General features: G+C 44.2%; 2 protein-coding genes across 3 annotated transcripts in view; both read right to left on the bottom strand.

The window, feature by feature from the left end:
* Positions 1-20,066, bottom strand: part of Ank2 (ankyrin 2) — a 559,246-nt gene that overhangs the window by 496,104 nt on the left and 43,076 nt on the right. The gene's annotated exons all lie outside the window — the stretch shown is intronic.
* On the bottom strand, positions 15,109-15,640 carry LOC110555502 (small ribosomal subunit protein uS12-like). The gene has a single exon (XM_060393286.1). The coding sequence runs from the start codon at positions 15,613-15,615 to the stop codon at positions 15,184-15,186; it is 432 nt and encodes a 143-aa protein (XP_060249269.1). The 5' UTR covers positions 15,616-15,640; the 3' UTR covers positions 15,109-15,183.

Below are 20,066 nucleotides of genomic sequence, written 5' to 3'. Positions count from 1 at the left end.
CTTCTCTCCCTGCAGTGGGCAGAGTCAATGCAGAGACTCATAACTGGTGCTGGAATGAAAGACTGTCAAGTGCTCAGCCCAAAAGGAGACAGTGACATTACCTCCTCAACAGCTCACAGAAGAGGGACAGAAAGAATGTGAGGATGGTAGGAGTGCCGAGAACAATGTCTTCTGGGCATGACAGGGCAGCTGTGGTTACCTGCACAAGATAAGCCAGTCAAAGCCAGTCATGGTGGCCCACACCTTTAACCCCAGCACTCCGGAAGTTTAGGCAAGTGGATCTCTGTGAGTTTGAGACCAGCCTGGTCTACACAGTAAGTTCCAGGATGACCAGGGTTACATAAAGAGATTCTGTCTCAAACACACACACATGGGGACTGGAGAGATGGCTCAGAGGTTAAGAGCACTGGCTGCTCTTAAAGGTCCAGAGTTCAATCCCCAGCAACCACATGGTGGCTCACAACCATCTATAATGTTGCCCTCTTCTGGCATGAATACTGTATAAATAATAAATAAATCTTTAAAACACACATACACACACACACAATGTGCCAATCAACGTTTTGTCATAAGGGGTTTAAGAAGCCCCATTCCTCTCTGAAGGACTATTGGCAGTCTATGATTGCTGGAAGAAGGGGAGCCATTTCCTGCAGTGGAGTAGCCACTGACAGGTTCTCTGTGTCCCAGTAAAGAATGTCTCACCTGTGCTCATACAAGCAATCTGCATAGCCAGGCACAAGAAAGAGAAAGAGAGGGAGAGTTCAGTGGAAATGGGAGGGAATATAAGCAAATAATATGGAGTAAAACTGAGCACAATTTATTACATACATGTATGATTATCAATAAATTAATAAATATCTGGGCATGGTGGCAAACACTTTTAATGCTAACACTTGGGAGGCAGAAGCAGGTGGATCTCTGTGAGTTCAAGGCCAGCCTGGCCCACAGAGTGCCAGGACAGCCAGAGGTACATAATAATAGAGAGACCTTGTCTTAAATAAATAAATGAATAAATAAGTAAATAAATAATAAAGTATAAAATATTGGAACCATATGAGCTACACTACTTTTTGGCATAAATTCAAAGGACTACTTTTTTATGTGTATGAGTATTTTGCCTGTATGTATGTCTAATTACCACGTGTACTATGTGTGCCTAGAAGGCCAGAAAAGGGTGTTAGAGCCCCTAGAACTAGAGTTACAGAGAGTTGTGAGCCACCATGTAGGTTCTAGAAAATGAACCTGGGTTCTCTGCAAGAAAGAACAGCTAGTGCTCTTAATCGCTGAGCCATCTCTCCAGCCCCAGAACTCTATGCTTTACCACAGAGATACGGACACATCTGTGTTTTTAGACTATTCACAGTAGCAAGAAAATTGAACCAGCCTAGATGTCCATTAGTAGAAGAATAGGCGATGAAAATGTAGCATATATGTGTGTGTATATAAATGTAGCATATAGATATGCTATATGCACATACACAATGGAACTTTACTCAGCTCTGAAGAAAGATGAAAATGTGGGGTAAAATGGGTGGATCTGAAAAGTATTACATGAAATGAGTTGACCTAGAGTCGGAAGAACAAAACCTATGTGCTCTTGCTCATATAAACGTCCTAGCTTATAATGTTTGTATGTATGTAAAAGTGGGTTATGAGAATGGATATGACTCTGAAATGATCATGAGAAGATCATGAGATCATGAGAAGAGAACTAGAGGTGCTGAGAAAGGAATGGATGGGGGAGCACAAGAGACCCATGCACCATGACAGTGGCGAGAAGGATTTTGGGTGTGCAAAGGAACAAGGAAAGAGGATGGGGTGGGAAAAACACGGGGGAGGAGAAACAAGGAAAGCAAAGCATGTTTGAAAAATACTAAAATACCAAAAATAATGAAACTTAACTCTTGTATGTTAATAATGAAAAAAGAAAGAATCAAGCCAGGAGTATGGGTGCTCATCAAAGCCAGTCTGGGCTACAGGGATCAGAGAAAGAAAATATCAAAAACAGCAAAAGGATAAGCATAAAAAAAAAGTCTAAATATTCCCAGCAGTGCATATGCACAAACTCTCCCGTCATTCACATCCACTGCCCACGGAATCTTCAGGTTTATTCCTGTCTAGAGCAAGCAGCTGTTTCAGCAAAGTCACACTGAAGTCACTCGCTCTATGAGAGAACTTCTTATAAGCTGCAGGAGACCCTCCCTTCCCATGCCTCCAGCTGGTTTTCTCCTGTTTGATTTCGCTGGCTCATTGTCTGCTTAGTCTCTGCATGTCCCTCATTGCCCTGAAGGGGAGCAAGCTTTTCCAGAAGGACAATATGAACTACAGTCAGTCATAAGAATCAGTGAGAATCACATATATATATATATGGGGGGGTGACTATCAAATAAAACCAATCTAGTATGTTCTAAAAGGAAAATAAGGTTATTTCAGATTTTCATAGCCATCCATTTTGTGGTGGTTAGGAATGGCACCCCTAGGCTCACACATTTGAATGCTAAGACACGTTTTCATTTTCATTTCTAAATTGCCATCCTGATAAGACTTTGGGAGGTGCGGTTTGAAGAGATGGCTCAGCGGTTAAGAGCACTGTCTGCTCACAGATCCTGAGTTCGAGTCCCAGCAACCACCTATACTGGGATCTGATGTCCTTCTTCTAGCATGCAGGTACACATGCAGATAGAGTTTTCATGTATATAAAATAAATAAATATATCTTTAGAAAAAGTTACTGTGTTTGGGTGACACTTATAGAAGCAAGCCATATATACTTGTAAGAGATTTGTCCGTCATGACACAAGATTGAAAATGGCAACCTGTGGCCATCAGCAGGAGCTATTAATAAATCCGTCTACTTTCAGAGCTGGAAAGGTGGCTCTGTAGCACTAAGTTCTATAGCACTTGTTCTGGCAAAGGACCCGAGTTCAGGTCCCAGAACCCACATGGGAGCTCACAACCATCTGGCAACTCCAGCTCCAGGCAATCTGATACCTTCCTCCGGCCTCCAACTGCACCAGGCACACACTTGATGTATATACATGCATGCAGCCAAAACACTCATACCCATGAAAGAAATAAACCTAAAAAATGTTTTAATTAAATAAACGAATTTACTTATAAATGGATAGTAACAGCTTTGGATTTTGTGTTGGCATATTTTGTGTAGCATGCTAGAGTATAAGTCAGCGGCTCTCAACCTACGGGTCGTGACCCCTTTGGGGGTTGCCTATCAGATATTTTCATTATGATTCATAACAGTATCCAAATTACAGTTATGAGGTAGCAATGGAGATAAGTTTTTGGTTGGGGTCACCGCAACACGAGGAACTGTATTAAAGGGTCGCAGCTTTAGGAAGGTTGAAAACCACTGATAAAACTGTACCATGATGACTTTAAAAATATAACAATATAACAGATTTTACATGTATAAATTGAAAACAAAAATCCAATTGTTGAAATAGTCATAGTATGTTTATATGAAACCTTATAACAACGAGAATCAATTCTATCCATTGTTAAGTACACATATATGCAATGTAAAAATTACAAAAACACAGGACAGTTGGGGCTACACAGAGAAACTATGTCTTGAAAAATACTATATATATATACATCGGTATGTATGTATACATGACATATATCATAAATTCATTAAAATGACGGAGGTTGTTTCTTCAGAAGAGGGAAAATGCAGGTGGGAAGCAAGATTGGTGACACATGCCACTGCCCTTGTTCAAACTTTTTCTCTTTCTGTTTTTTTAAAATTGGGTTTCAGCTGGGCAGTGGCGGCTCACACCTTTAATTCCAGCACTCAGGGAGGCAGGGGCAGGCAGAGCTCAGTGAATTTGAGGCCAGCGTGGTCAACACAGTGAGTTCCAAGACTGCCAAGGCTACACAGAGAAACCCTGTCTTGAAAACAAAAATATCGAAATTACCATTATTGTATTTTTTTATATGGCCATTTCTGAACATTTTCAGATGCTCGGTTACTATCTAAATATCTTTGTAGGGCCAGGCATGATGGCGCATTTGTGGGACCTAGACAGGCAGATCTCTGAGTTTAAGGCTAGCCTAGTATACAGAGCAAGTTTCAGGAAAGCCAGGGCTACACAGAGAAATCTGTCCCCTACCCCCTCCAAAAAATAATAAACATCTATCATCTGCCAAACATGTATTTGCCTTTAATATCAGCACTGGGGAAGCTGTGAGTCTGAGGCCAGCCTGACCTGCATAATGAGTTCCAGACCAGCTGGGCTCCATAGTGAGACTCTGCTTAAAAAAAAGAAAAAAAAGAAAAAAAAAGACTGTGACTCTACTCTTTTGTAGATAATTTAGTTTTCCCTTTAATTTTGAAAGAATATACAACACTTTCACTTGCCATTGGCTGCATGAAAAGGGTTCAAGAAGTTCAAGATTTACTTTGCTCTTCTTCTGTATTTAACTTTTTACCATTTGCACATATTAAATTTACTAACCTAGAAATATATGGATTTTTGTAAACAACAACAAAAAAAAACAAATTAACCATCTTTTTTTTTTTAAATTTGCTAATGGCGTTACTACCAAACACCATTAATAAAAGGACTGGTGAAATGGCTCAGTGGTTAAAAGCACTGGCTGCAGCTGGGTGCACTCCTATAATCCCAGAACTGGGGGAGGCAGAAGCAGGCACCTCTCTATGAGTTCAAGGTCAACCTGGTCTACAAAGTGAGTTCAGGACAGTCAAAGCTACACAGAGAAACCTTGTTAAGGGGAGTAAGGCAGGGGGAAGAGCATGGCTGCTCTTGTAGAGGACCTGGATTTGATTCCCGACATCTACAACTGTAACTCCAGTTCCAAGGGGATCTGACACCCTCTTCTGCTCTCCTTGGGCACAGCACGCACACGTTTCACAGACATATAAGGAGGCGAAATGCCCAACCATATAAAATAAAACAAATAAATATTTTTTTGTTTAAGGAAAAGCCATTCAATGCTGAAAACAAGCTTAATTTATTATCATTAAAGTATGCTAGTCAGAAATATGTATTCTTTAAATTCTACGAGTACTTCATACTATTGTCCACACCTTTTAGTTAGCTACTGTACAGCAAAGCCAACGTATTGATTCCTCTTAGAATTCCCTTGCTTCCTTCATAATTATAACTGTCTTCTTCCTTAACTACAGTTCCTCTGTTGCTGAGGTCCTGAGTCTAAATTGAAATGAAAGACTTGGATGGGTGCGCCAGCAATAGGATTTAAAAGTCTTTAGTCTGTGATATTGCAATTTTGCAGTCCTTAATGGCCTGTCCTTGAGTGGATGCCCAAACAAACTCATTTCCTGTCAGCATCCCCCGCTAATGCGCTTCTGTGACTGAGAGCACAATGCCATCTTCTGGCAGAGTTCCTGCGAGAAAAGAAACCTTGAAAAACCACTGCAGTGGACTCCTAGTTCTGGGAAAAACAACACCTTCATTTTCCTCTTGTTTTAGGCTTACGTTCATCTGAAGGCAAGAACAAGACCTGATAATTGTAAAAACTGTCTAAAATAAAATATGTGTAAATAGCGAGGCAGTGGTGGTGCACACCTTTAATCTCAGCACTTGGGAGGCAGATGCAGGCCAATTTCTGAGTTCAAGGCCAGCCTGATGACAGAGTGAGTTCCAGGACAGCCAGGGCTACACAGAGAAACCCTGTCCCCAAATACCAAAGTGTGTGTGTGTGTGTGTGTGTGTGTATGAACAGTTGGAATACCTCACATTCCAGGACTAGAAAGAAAACGTTAAATCCCAGTTTAAATTCCGAGAATCTCAGAAGCTAGAAAGATGGCTCAGAAGGTAAGAGCTCCTGCAGCTCCTGCACAGGCCTCAGGTTCATGACCCGGCATGCATGGGCAGCTCACAGCGCCAGTTCCAAGAGACCTGACACCCTCTTCTGGCCTCTGTAAGCACTAGACAGGAACATGCTGCACACACACACACACACACACACACACACACACACACACAAGCAATCAGGGAAACCACTCATACAAATAAAGTCTGAGGCTCCCTCTTACATTTCTAAAGTTGAGATGATTCTGTAAATAAATGAAAAATCTTCCTATTACTAAACTTCACTGTCAATAAAAGCTTTTAAATTTTTATTTATTCTTTTGTTTACTTACTTTATGTAAATTTCACTTTACATTCATGAGTGTTGTGCCAGTGTGTATGTCTGTAAACCAGATATGTACTGGTGACCACAAAGGCCAGAAAAAGATCATAGATCTTCTAGACTGGAGTTATAGACAGTTGTGAGCCTGCATGTGGATGCTAGAAATTGGACCCAGGTCCTCCTGCTGAGCAAAAAAGTACTATTAACCACTGAGCCATCTATCCAGTCCTAGTGGGTGATTTTTAAAAGTAAATAAATAAAAGCTGGATAGTGGTGGTCCATGCCATTAATCCCATCACTCTGGAGGCAGAGGTAGGTATATCTCTGAGTTCAGGGCCAGCCTGGTCTACAGACTGAGTTCTAGGACACCCAGGGATGCCCAGAGAAACCATGTCTTGAAAAACCAAGGGAAGAAGAATCTATCTATTTATCAAAAATAAAATTCTTATTTCACATTGATATTGTAAGATGTGGAGGTATGGACATTATGCCTGGGTTCACCAGGAGGCTGGCCCCACAGTCCTAAACACAGTGTTGATGAGTGCGGGCTGTAGATGACTTGCTCTGAATGATGCTGAAATAAATTTCCCCAGGAGCAGACTTCAATTTCTGAACACTTCAGCACAAATCTGATTTCTCTAGAGGTTCCCCAGAAGGTCAGAAAGCAGGGATAAGTACCAGAACAGCCTACAAATGAGTGTTGAGAAGTTAGATATCATTATGAGAAGCTAATGTGCATCCCGTTTCCTACGCACACAAATTAAACAAATCAGTGCCGTTCCAGGCCACAGCGTGCTATGTAGTTATCTGAGAGGCACTCCTGCACTGGCACGCTAGGCCCTACACACACATGCAAATAACCTAGATGACTTAGTGTTCTTTCTTAAAAAAAATGATTCCTGGCGGGGCTGTGGTGGCACACACCTTTCATTCCAGCACTCGGGAGGCAGAGGCAGTCTGATCTTTGTAAGTTTGAAGACAGCCTTGTCTATGGAGTGAGTTCCAGGACAGCCAAGGCTATACATACAGAGGAACCCTGTCTTGAAATAGATAGATAGTTAGATAGATAGATAGATAGATAGATAGATAGATAGATAGATAGATAGATATGCATAGGTTCCCTTTCCACTTATCCCAAGGGGACAATCAACATCTGTCTTCCTAATTCAGGGGAACTAGACATGAGACATCTTGCAAGCCTCATGAACACTGTGCTGCATCTATATGCCTCCCAGACTTCAGTGTATGTGATCTTGTATCATCCACAGATGTTTGTCACTGTGGGTTGAACTTCAGTAGTTTTATTTATCTATTTGCTGCCACGGGATGCTGGCTGACGATGTTTAAGTAATGAATATTTGGAGAACAATGATTTATTGTGGTTTTCTCTTCATATGCACAGCTGACTTTTTTTTTTTTAATGATACTCTTGAGTGCTAGGAAGGTTGTTATTAGTTCACTTTACAAAAACCTACCAGGAAACCTTATTAAAGACACTGAAATAGGTTGTGAACACGGGTCTCAAACTGTAGAACAGTCTATCTACTGAGCTTTTCCCTATACCAAATTTGCATTAGATTATCAAATTTTAACAACTGCAGAAAAGAGAGAAGCTGCTGTCTTCCAGCTTGAATGGCTCCTCCAGACATCAGTGTGAGGAGCTGGAGGGATGGCATGGCATTTAAGGGCACTGAGAGTTGGCTCAGCAGTTAAAAGCACTGACTACCGTCCCAGGGAACCTGGGTTTAATTCCCAGTACCCACAAGGTGGCTCACAACCATCTATAAATCCAGTTCCAAAGGACCTGACCCCTCCTAGCCTCCAAGGACACCAGGCATGCACATGGCACACACACATGCATGCAAAATACCCTATACATAATATTTTTTGTTGTTGTTTTATTTACATTAATGTTCTACCTCTATGTATGGATGTGTGTGTAAGGATGTCAAATCCCTTGGAACTGGGATTACAGACAGTTGTGAACTGCCAGGTGGGTGCTGGGATTTGAACAGGGTCCTCTGGAGGAGCAGCCAGTACTCTCAATCACTGAGCCATCTCTCCAGCCCCCGATAGTACGGTTTTGTTTTTCTCTTTTTCAGTCTCAGTATAAGGATTGAAGAGATGGCCCAGTAGGTGAGAGCACTTGTTGCACAAGCTGATGACCTGGTTTGTATCCCAGAACCCACACAAAAAGCAGAAGTGCCTATTGGCCTGAGGACCTGAAGGGAAAGATTGCTAAAGCTTGCTGGCCACCAGCTGAGCACCAGGTTTATTGAGAGAGCCTGCCTCACAGTAATAAGAACAAGGAAGAAGCAGAACACTCAGTTTCCTCTCTGGCCTCCACGCATGCACCCCCACACATTGTCACATCTCAGTTTGCATGAAGATTTCACCATTGTTGGCGAAGTTCAAAACATACTTCCCCTAAACATAGTACCTTGGCATACTAGATAGTTGATGCTGGAGAAATCTGAAAAAGAAGAAGAAGAAGAAGAAGAAGAAGAAGAAAGAAAGAAAGAAAGAAAGAAAGAAGAGGAAAAATTCCCAGAATGAATATCTGATCTTCCCCTGAAACAAGTCTAAAATTTCCCTGTGAAAGATACCTCCCTGACACCCAGAGGAGAGGACTGTGCTCCTCCCTGCAGACAGAAGAAGGACATGGAAAGAAACGGCAAGGTGAAGTACTTCCTGTATTTCCCAACCTGTTCCCATCAATTTTGTGCCCTTTTTCCTTTCATAGTTCCCCATGACTTTCTAATTCTCACAGAAATTTAGCATAAGAGCACTCAGGTTCTGGGTCACTGAGATGACTCAGCAGATAAGAGGGCCTGCCACCAGGATTGATGACTTGAGTTCAACCCCTACCCACATCTCAACAGGGGAGAACTGACTCTCACAATTTGTCCTTTGACTTCTACACACATACCCCATGGCATGTTCAAACCCCCCCCAACACACACACACATTAGTTGGTTAGGTAATTAGTTCATTAATATAATAAAAGCATCCTTTTAAAAAGAGAATTTCGATGCATGGTGGTAGCACATGCCTTTAATCCCAGCACTTGGGAGGCAGAGGCAGGAGGATCTCTGTGAGTTGGAGGCTAGCCTGATCTACAAGGACAGCCAGGACACCCAGGGCTACACAGAAAAACCCTGTCTTGAAAAGACCAGAGACAGACAGAGAAAGAGAGAGAATCTGAGGATGGGTCTCAGGAGTCTATTATCACCCCCTTTTGGTGATTCTAATGCATGCAAGGTTAGTTGAGTAGCCATTTCTTCTAGTTGAACATGATCATCATCAGCTTGAAGCAGAGCTGCTGTGATGCTCAGGAGATCAGAGCTCTTAGCACTCCCTGGTAGGAGAAGAGGGGTGAGTCACAAGACTGAAGGCTCCCAAGACAATGAGACCCTCAAGAGCTCATCTTGCCCCCAGATTCAAGGTTCCAAAGACCACTACCTTAAGAAGCAAACAGTGGCAGAGGTGGGATTGTTCTGAGTCATCCATGCTCTGTAAGTAATGCCACTAAACTCGTTGGTTGGCTGGGCCTGTCCTGGAGAGAATCCTTTCTTTGTCTCTCAGTATCCTGTCTATCTCAGATAAGTAGAGACTTCTTTATGTATTTCTAGGAAAAGTCATCCAACCTCTTGAAAAACAGCACTGAATGGTGGCTTGAAATAACATATTAAATTGTGGTCTATTGCCAAGAGTGGTGGTGCATGACTTTTTGTCCCAGTATTCTGGACAGAGGCAGGTTGATCTCTGTGACTCAAAGCCAATCTGATTTACACAGTGAGTTCTGAGAGAGCCAGGGCTACACAGAGAGACATTGCGGTCTAGAAAGAAGAACCAAAGAGTATCAGACAAATGCAGGAGAACAAAAGGAAATCAAACATTTATGGGCACCCTGTCTCACCATGGGTACTTATAACAGACACAATGCCAATGAAGCAGTCTTTGCTCAGACCCCAAAGAACTCTCACCGTTCCCTCTCCATGTTCCTCTCAGCTTCCCCCTCTGCTGGCATGAGCCACTTTCTGATGGGTCATCCTTCCCTGTGCTGCCTAAGAGGCCACACTGACATTCATCTCCTGTATCCAAGGGCCACAGACCAAAGAAGGCAGTGTACAGAAAACTCATTTTCCACACAATTAATATACACTAGTAAAAAGTGATTGTTAAAAGAAGATGCTGGCATTGGATGAGTCACTTGCTTACTCCCACCACGGTGGGTCTCAGGCTGCAGCGTTCCCAACACCACCAAGATAGAAACAGAACAGTAAGCTGCCCAGGGTTTTGTCCATTTGGAAATGTGTCTGTGCCATCTGCTGCTGTCGTACAGGAAGTCTGAAGAGTAAACAGCTTGGATCAGCAGAGGGATACTCCAAAGAAACACCAAGACACAGAGACGATGTTCTCCCAACCAATGCTCCTTCAGTGACATTTCAACAGCCCCAAGATAGCTCTCCACCATCTGTTCCCAGTCCTGGGCCCTCCAGAGCGCTGCCCCCATGTGTTCCCTGGGAATCCCCCTCAGTATCTTGTACTTACAAGGGATATGGAGAATGGAGTGAAGGCAGCTGAATTTTTTCTGATACTCTGCTCATTTTTAAAGGGACAAACAGCACAGAACCCAAAATATTCACACCCAAACTTATGTCTGCACAAGTCAGAGGGTATGGGGGGAAGACAAAGAGACAGAGAGAAAAGAAGGAAGAGGAAAAAGGAGAGAGGAAAAGAGGGAGAGAAGGAGGGGAAATAAACTATCCATTGCTACTTTGTACAGCATTGATAGAAAAGGAGAGAAGAGAGACCTAGTATAAACACTGTTGTAGTCATCCAGAAAAGTTGGATTATTCTCAGTTCTCTAGAGAAATAAAATCAGTGGAAAATGCATATGCAGGTGTACATAAAGAAACAGAAATGGGGTTGTGTGACTATGAAGCTTATGCCCCAGAAATTTTTGTGTGCAAGCTAGAAAGGCAAGTGTTTGAATTCTAACCCAAATCCAGAGACAGGACAACTCAAAGTGCCACATTTCCCTAAATTCCCCAAGGGGGCAGCACTGCTCCTGGTTCTGCGGCTTTGAGGCCTTGAGCAACTGAAAATAAGATGCTCTCTGGGAGTGGAAAAGTGGGAAAGAGGGAGGGAGCCAAGCCAGAGGGGACAAGGACACACAAGAAGTCCTACAGAGCAAGTTAACCTGGGCCAGTGGGGGCTCACAGAGACGGAACCACCAACCAAAGAGCATGCATGCATGGGCTGGACCTAGGCCCTCTTCATATATATGTAGTAGCTGTACAGCTTGATCAACATGTGGGTTTCCTAACAATGGGCATAGGAGCTGTCTCTGACTCTGCTGCCTGGATCCCTTTCCTCTAGTTGGGCTGCCTAGTCTGGCCTCAGTGAGAGAGGAGGCTTAGTCCTGCTACAACTTGGCATGCCAGGGTGGTTTTGTACTACTTGGGAGCCTCCCCTTCTCTGAGAAGAAAGAAAGGGGGAAATAGGGAAAGGAAGACATAAGGATAAGACTGAGAGGAGAGAAGGAAGGTAGCTGGGATCAGGCTAAAAAGTTATTAAATAAATAAATAAATAAGCTAGATAGGTGGATAGGTAGGTAGATAGATAGATAGATAGATAGATAGATAGATAGATATGAACTAAAACGGAGGGTCTAACACTACAAATTCTTAGGATCCACAAAGGCCTACCAAACGGTAGTCTCCAAACCTGGTGTGGGCATCACCCTCATTGATCTAATTCTTCAGGAGGAAGTGAATTTGATCTCCTGGCTTTTAGCAAAATGTGGGGAGAAGAAAGGTGTTTTTCCAAGAATCTGACCCACCCTGGATAGTATCCGACAGACTGCCAGGCATCACTCTGTAATGACCTACGTGGACTGTCTGCCTCCCAGGCAGGAATCTCGGCTCTCACTGTGGTTTCTGTGCCCCGATACACGCAGTGCATACCGAGTCCTAATCACCTTTTCAGTTCCTTGGCTTGGTTAAGCCCCATCGTAGCTTTGCAGCCCCGAATCATTTCCTCTGTCTTCCCTGGTTAGTTTGTAAGTTCAGGACACAGGGGTCATAACTCCCGTGAGCATCCACGCAATGCAATCAGAGCGTGCTGCCGTTGGCGTCTTCCCCTCCGGACCCTACAGTGCCGAGGCTGTGCATGCCTGCCAAACACTTCCCATTGGGCTGAGTCTCCAGCCGCTCACACGTTCTTTCATTGTTTTATTGACAGAGCTTGGTGGGGAGGGTTGGGGTAGAGACCTTGAGGAACTCAGGCTGCCCTCAAAGTCACTGTGAAGCCTAGGATGACTCAGAATTCCTTTCCTCCATCCTTTCTTCATCGCCCAAATGCTGGAGTGACAGGTGGGTGCCGCTGTACCTGGTTTCTATGGCCTGGTCGCTACTCACTACTTTAATTTAGAGCTGAAATGGAAACTCTGACCTTAAAAAAAAAAAAAAAAAAATCAGAGCATTTCCAGTGAGGAGACTGGCTGGGAAACAGCCAGGAGACAGAAGAAAGGTGATTTCCCCTGAAAGAGAAAGCAACAATGTTTTTAGATTTTAGCTTTGCCTCAAAATGCTTGCAACTGCCATGATCTAAATGAGATGCTAACTTTTCTTAATACTTTAATTTTTATTTATGTATTCATATATGTAGATGTGCATTTGTTTGCCAGATGCTCTTAGAGACCAGCAGGGGGCATCGCATCGCCCGGGAGCTGGAGTGGGTGTGAGCCACCGATGTGGGTTGCTGGAGACTGAACGCAAATCCTCAGAGAGAGTGGCTGGCGTTCTTAATCTCTGAGCCATCTCTCCAGCCCCGAGGCCAGGTCTCTTAATACTGAGACGCAGCAGATCCGTGTACTGACTTCTGACCTCCAACTGAGCCTCCACCACTGTGCGCAGGTTTTCCATTAAAACTTCCATTGCCTTAAAGGAAGCCTAGAGTGGAGTCACGAAGACTGTGTAAGAGATACAGGAAATCCCGTGGCGATAAGCCTGTGAGCCGGGAAGAAATGATTTCTTCTTCACAGAAGAAGCTCCTGTTTGTCGGGAGATAAATCTAGGAGAAGCTGTAGACTCAGCTCCTAGGTGAGCAGACCTGTGTTCCCGAAGGCACTGAGGATTATTAGCTACCGACTGTTACCTTCCAGGAGCTAGCTACCCTTAAGGCTAGATTCAGCATTAACCGAGGGACCGAAAAAAATCCCCTTAAGATGCGCTTTGGCAAAGTCCTAAGGACGGTTCACAGAGGTAAACGGAAGCGTTCTGTGGCCCCACGGTGAGAAAGCCCAAAGGAGACTGGCAACAATGAAAAAAGGGAGGGCAAGCCCCTTCGCTTTAAGAAACTGGACTGTGGGGCCTGTTTGCTGCCTCTTCACAGTTCGGTCTTGATTAGTTAAACTTCTGAAAAGGGCTAAGCAGTTGCCCAGAGTTCAGTGCAAATAACCACTCTCACTGGCTTTGAGCCTCAGCAAGTGTTCGATCCCAGAACTCCAGGGGCCAAGGCGGAAGGAACTCTGATTTCGAGGCCAGTGGCCAAGTCTGATCTACAGAGAGAGTTCCGGTTAAGTCAAGGGCGGCACAGAGAGAAGCAAAACAAAACTAACAGTTTGTAACTATACATGTCACTTAATTTGCAAGAGTAATACACGGTAAAGTACTGGAGTCCCCACTCGATGAATGAGAAAATAGAGACACGGGGGCACAGTCAGCATCCCTCCTGCAAACGTAACAAATACACAGACTGGCCTTGAACACAGGCAAATGGATGATTCTGCCCAAGAATTTTTCTCTTTTTAATGTGTTTTCTTAAATGAACTGACTAGTCATTGGTGCTCCAAAGGGATTCCACAAGTCATTATTTAAGTCCAATTTAGCACTTCCTCTATAGATTTGCAACTTTAATTTTCCCTAACGAGATATTGAATATGCATAGAATTAAGCTATATCAAGTCATTAAGCATTTGCAAAACAAATGCTTAACAGGCTTAACGGTAAATTCCTGTCACGAGATGACACAACAAGGTCAAACGCATAAAAACAAACAAACAAACAAACAAAAACTAGTTTTTACAAAATTTTAAGTACAAGTTAGAAAGATATTTAGAACTGGGCCAGGGATGGTGCCCCACTCCTGTAATCCCAGCATGTAGAGACAGGAGGATCAGGAATTCAAGGTTATCCTCAGCTACATAGTGAGTTTCAAGCCGGCCTAGGCTGCTCGAAACCATCTGTCAAATGATGATGATGATGATGACGATGATGATGATGAATTCAGGACTGCTTTCATGTTACCTAATTTCTTTCCCAATAAATATTTTTTTAAACTTGTTTTGCAAGCATTGCCACTCTCACACAATATGTAGTACACTCCCACAAATGCATATGACATATTTCTTTGGATGCACAGTATGTCCGAGAGGTAAATATGTTTTCTGCTGGGGTTCAGCTCAGTAATGGAAGATGTGCTTGGAAGCACGGCAACCCGGATTTGACACATACCCTCCATACAAAACAAAAAAGAAAGGAAGGAGAAGAAGATGGGAATGAACAGATTTTATGTAAGTAAGAAATTTAAGTCTGAAAAAAAAAACGACTTTTAGGTCACCCTTGGAGGCATACTCAGATTGAAGCAGACAGATCTCTGTGAGTTCAGGGTCAACTCAAGACCTGTGTCAGGCAGCTCAGAAACGCCTGTAACTCTAGTTCAAGAGTATCTGATGCCATGGGCACCCACGTACACAAAGTTAAAAGAAAATAAATTGTTTATTTTTTTAATTTACATTGGTCTGCCTCCGTGTATGTCACATGCATTCCAGGGTGTCACATTCCCTGGAACTGGAATTACTGACAGTTGTGAACAGACATGTAGGCAATGAGATTTGAACCCGGGTCCATTATGGAAAACTAGCCAGTGCTCTTAACCGCTGAGCCATCTCCCCAGCCAATGAATCTTTTTGTTGTTGTTGTTGTTGTTTTTGTTTTTTTCAGAATATGAAAATTTATTACTGTGTTTCCATTGTCAACATTTACGATCTTGGTCTTTCCTTCTTGCCTTTGTACAGGGCCAAGAGAGACACATTGGCTACCTTAACAAACTTAAAGCGGACTCCAGGAATATCACCTACAGCATGACCTTTCCGACCAAATCCAGCAACCAGAACTTCATCGTTTTCCTCAATGAAGTTCAAGCAGCCGTCATTGGGCACGAACACTGTGATCTTCTTGCCGTTCTTGATCAGCTGCATCCTCACACACTTCCGGATAGCAGAATTTGGCTGTTTGGCTTCAACTCCTACTTTTTCCAGCACAATTCCCTTTGCATGAGAGGCACTTCCAAAAGGATTGGCCTTCAGGGCTGTGCCCAAGTGGGCTTTCTTGTATTGTTTATCATGCCATTTCTGGTCCCGTCGGTGACTGCGGAGCTTCCTGGCAGTACGGAGACCATGACACTTGCCCATCCTGCCGGCGCCACGGGCCCGAGAGAAAGCCAATGAATTGTTTTTTAAAAAGCATAACTGGGGCCAGTTAGATGTCTCAGCAGGTAAGGACACGTGCTGTGCAAACCTGATCCCCTGAGTTCAACTCTCACACAGAAGGAAAGGACTACACAAAGTGTGAGGCTACACACTTGCCCCATGACACAAGCGCATACACACAAGCATAGATGAGAACTTTTGAAAATAAGTTAATTAATTAAATAACATTCTGTGTTCGTCGGTGCTCACTCCGGGATAGCCATGTGCTCCCAATCAGGCCTTCCTATCAGGCAGGCCTGGGCCCGACTCCCCCACTCTGATAAGCTTGAGTAAATCAGTCCTCATCTCTAATCCTCACCTTTTCCTTTCATGGAGGAGGTTAATAGATTAAAATGCGGGCTTTGGAATCAGGGGGCAAAAGTCAGAACCACTAGTTCTTTTTCAACGAAATGAAAACGCCTTAGCATCTTTCCGGCCTCACTCAGGCTCATTATGTGCGGAGGTAATGTTTTTATACCTTGCATAGGGTCAAAGTGAGAAAGAAACTTTCAAACTCTACCTTGAGAAGCGCACAGCACTGTCGATTTGTTACATGCTTAATAAACTTGGCTGTTTTGTTTTGTTTGAGTGGGCATAGACTCACACTGCAGCCCAGTCTGGCTTGGAATTAATTCCTTGTAGAGCACAGCTGGCCTCAAGTCCGTGGCAATCTTCCTGCATTGGCATTCCAAGAGCTAGGACTACAGGCATTGTAATGCCCAGCTCGCCTTTGCTATCCATTAGAAGGGGTACAGACAGGACATGATCTCCCAGGATTGGCACCTTGGCATCCTGAGTGTTTTGAACTGAGGCACACTAAAAACTACAGCAGAAAAGAGAGGTGGCATTCTCTCAGGGCAATCCTCATGTGAAGTGTGGATTCCTATTCCCCAAGGGGCAGAATGGCGTTCACAGACAGGTCTTCCTGAATTAGCACCAGTTTAGTACCATGGGGGGGTCAAATCCCCAACCTAGTCCCTCCCTCCTCCCCACCACCCCTTGCACTTTCTTCATTACCATAAGCACTAAAAAAAAAAAAAAAGCCCCCTGGGTTATTGAGCCTTCATGCTTGAAACCTCTTGCATCAAGTTCAGCTGTGGTTGGATACATTTGCTCCCTCTGTACATCTGCCTGTTGTGATCCACCGGCTAAGAAAGGATGCTGATTTCTCTCCCCTACACTTCCAAGATTACTAACTCCGCGGGGTCTTCCTTTCCCTCCTCTTTCACAGTCTCTGTTTCCTGGAGACACTGATGTTATCATGTTATTGCATCTATTTCATCCCTCCAGTTATCTCTCTTTCACCAGGTCCCTGTCTGGCCAGTTAAGAAGTAGGCACCTTTAGGGCAGGGGCTGTAATAAACTCAGGGCAGTGTGGCAAGAGTCTCACGGGATATGAGACCAAGGAGCTGAAGTGGATTGATCCTACTGGGTAGGGGGAGGGGAGCTTTCTCCAAGGGAAAGCAGGCTGGGGTGTAATCTCGCCCGAAGCTAGACCTTCATACTTTTATATGAATCTAATGTCATCCCTCTCCCAGCAAGTAAAGCCCCCAAACAATGAAAATCTAATTCGGACCTGCATCCTCCTACCAGCTCTAAGACTTCTGCCTCCACTCTTGACTGGCAAGTTTTACATTGGCTGGAGAATTTTTGAACCAGGAAAGGTTTCAGGAATCATCGGACGGCAATATTTTACAGCAATAAACAAATAAATAATTGGGCCAGAGAAAGACTGTGGCAGTGGGGCAAAGACAGCGCTAAGTCTAATTACTGTTCCAGACACAGGAGGGTCACAGTTTAGGGAGACAAGAGAACCTGTGACCATCTGAAAAGCACTCCCAACTCCAGCGACGCAGTAATACACTGGACGGAGTGCAGAAGAAGAACAAGGAAGGCAAATTCCCTGGTAGTCACTTAAGTCTTTCATCCTAACCTGGGCCTCCTGTTCTCAAACCCGGAGTTCCAGGTGCTATACCACACTGCCTGGATGCCCTACCTAAGACCTGGAGCTAGGCCAGCCCCTCCCGCCATGAAACTATGGCAGCGGGAAGCACAAGCCTCTCGAAATATGGAGGACAGGGCTGGGAGTGTAGCTCACTGTAGAGTGTTCGCATAGCAACTGTGAGGCGCTGAGTTCAATTCCCAGCACTGCAAAAAGTAAGTAAATCTAGCATCTCGGCCCCGCAATGGTGGTGCTCGCTCTGGAGGCTAGCACTGAGGAGGCAGAGGCAAGGGGAGCTCTAGGAGTTTGAGGCCAGCCCGGTGTCTGTCAGTCCTTGGAATGGAAGAAACACTGACCTTTGCGAGTGAAACCAGGCCTAGGCCAGGCTGAACAAATTGCTCTACCCCTGAGCTAGCCACCAGCCAGAGCCCTTTGTCATAAGAATCTTGCTTGGTGCCAAATGAGGCAAGAGTTAAGGGATGCAAACTGAGAAGGTTAGACCAGAAGAGGCTTATGGTGCTGCCACTTTGGTGATCCGAGGACTTTTTATGGCTGACCTCACTAAAACTCAAAGAAGGAAGATAGCACTGTGTGGCCAGGAAATGCTAGCAAAAAAGTTTGTGGGGGCCAGGATTAAGCCAGGCACCAAAGGATGAGAAGGATTAAGTAGCAGGGGGTAAAATGAATGGAATCAGAAGTGGTGGTCGGGGGATGGGGGGCTGGGGCGACAGAAGACAACTGTTTAGTAAAACCTTAGGGGCAAGAATGCACACTGCTAAGGGTGGAGGGGGTTCAGGCCAGATGGCAGCGATCTTATCTCCGAGGTAGGAAGTGAGGGCCATCTGCATACGGAGTCCCGGCTGAGGTGTTGGAGGAGTTGAGGGGATCTTTGCTGATGGAAGATGAAATGACTGCTGAGGAATGTGACGGGAAGGTTGGGAAACTCAGGCGAGATAAACCGAAATCGTAGCTCTTTTCAATATAATAGTAATTAAAAAAATTGTTACTTTTTGGAACCTGAGAGAAATACCGCCAAAGCCAGAGACACACATTGATTCTACCACCTTCTCCTTTTCTCTCTTTCTCTTCTTTCTAGTACGGGGGGTAGAATCCATGGCCTTCTAGACTCTAGGCTAGTACTCCAACACTGAGCTACACATGCACACACACACACAGTCAAAACCAGCATGGTACAGGGAACAGCAAGTCTCCTTCCAAAAAATTAGAGTTTTGGGGATTGTTTGTTTGTTTTCTCTTTTTCCAAGACAAGGTTTCTCTGTGTAGCCCCTGGCTGTCTTGGAACCCATTCAGTAGACCAAGCTGGCCTCAAAATCAGAGATCCACCCAACTCTGCTTCCAGAGTACTGAGATTAAAGGAGTACATCGCCAGCACCCAGCGAATTAAAGGTTGTTAACAGGAGCGAGAAAGTGAGTATTTTGCTCACCAGTTTTATTCTATATGTGCCACAGTGTGCCCAGAGCCTTGTTCTGTTTCTAATGTTCAGGTCACAAAACACCGGTCTTTCACTGTTCCTCACCTCACCAACCCTCCTTAGGAGATGTGTGTGGACACTTTCACCCAGTTATCACAGGATCCGGATAGGAATGAGGAAAAAAAAAAAAGACAGCCCTTGCTTTCTAGGCCGTTAAATAGTAAACAACAGGGTGGTGGTGTTTTGGTTTTTGTGTGTGTGTGTGTGTGTGTGTGTGTGTGTGTGTTTTAATTTGAGCCCCAACACTAGAAGACAGAGAAACTGGACCTTGATCAAGCACTCTTCAAACTTGGCTAACGATCATTTTATTTCCATTGTCGCCTTTTATTTCACACCAGTTCTGTCCCACAAAACCTCACAGCAAGCTGCCTCCTGCTCTCCTCAGGTCTCTATCCGAAATGGCCTTTCTCCAGCCTCAGGCCTACTGCTTAGACCACACCAGGCCCTTTCAAAGCCAAGCCTCATCAAGCTGCCTTGCCTGGGCAAAGAGAGAACCTTGCTTCCTGTGTTGATGTGAAAGGAGTGCAGCAACTTGTGTACACAAAACTGTGGGTAACAGAGTTGGGCAGGGTAGCTGCTGTGTGTGTACATAAACATATGTATGTAAAAGGCACTAAATAACAAATGTTCAGCGGCACATGCCTGACCTGGTCCACTGCTCCAATGATTGTCAGACTTGAGTGAATAGTATCTAAAACGTGGCTTGTCAGTATCTTGTATCGAGAGACTTCCCAGGCATGTTTTTAACTTTTCCTGAGGTGCTCAGTCAGGAAAGGCAGGGGGTCTGCAGCTTCCTCCGAGCACTAATCCTCGCCGAGATTATTCTCCAGTTTACCTGAGATTGGCCTCCTAAATATCTGCTTCCTATGAGAGGAAGAAAAGAGCCACAGATGAAAGCAAGGGAACAAACACGGGTTTAAGGTGTGTTTGCCTGTTTGTTTTTAATTTGCTTGCTTGCT

This window comes from Meriones unguiculatus, chromosome 10 (assembly GCF_030254825.1).
Source record: "Meriones unguiculatus strain TT.TT164.6M chromosome 10, Bangor_MerUng_6.1, whole genome shotgun sequence".
Taxonomy (NCBI): Eukaryota; Metazoa; Chordata; class Mammalia; order Rodentia; family Muridae; genus Meriones; species Meriones unguiculatus.
Note: the sequence above shows the minus strand (reverse complement) of the source record. Positions and strands in the feature narration are given on the sequence as shown.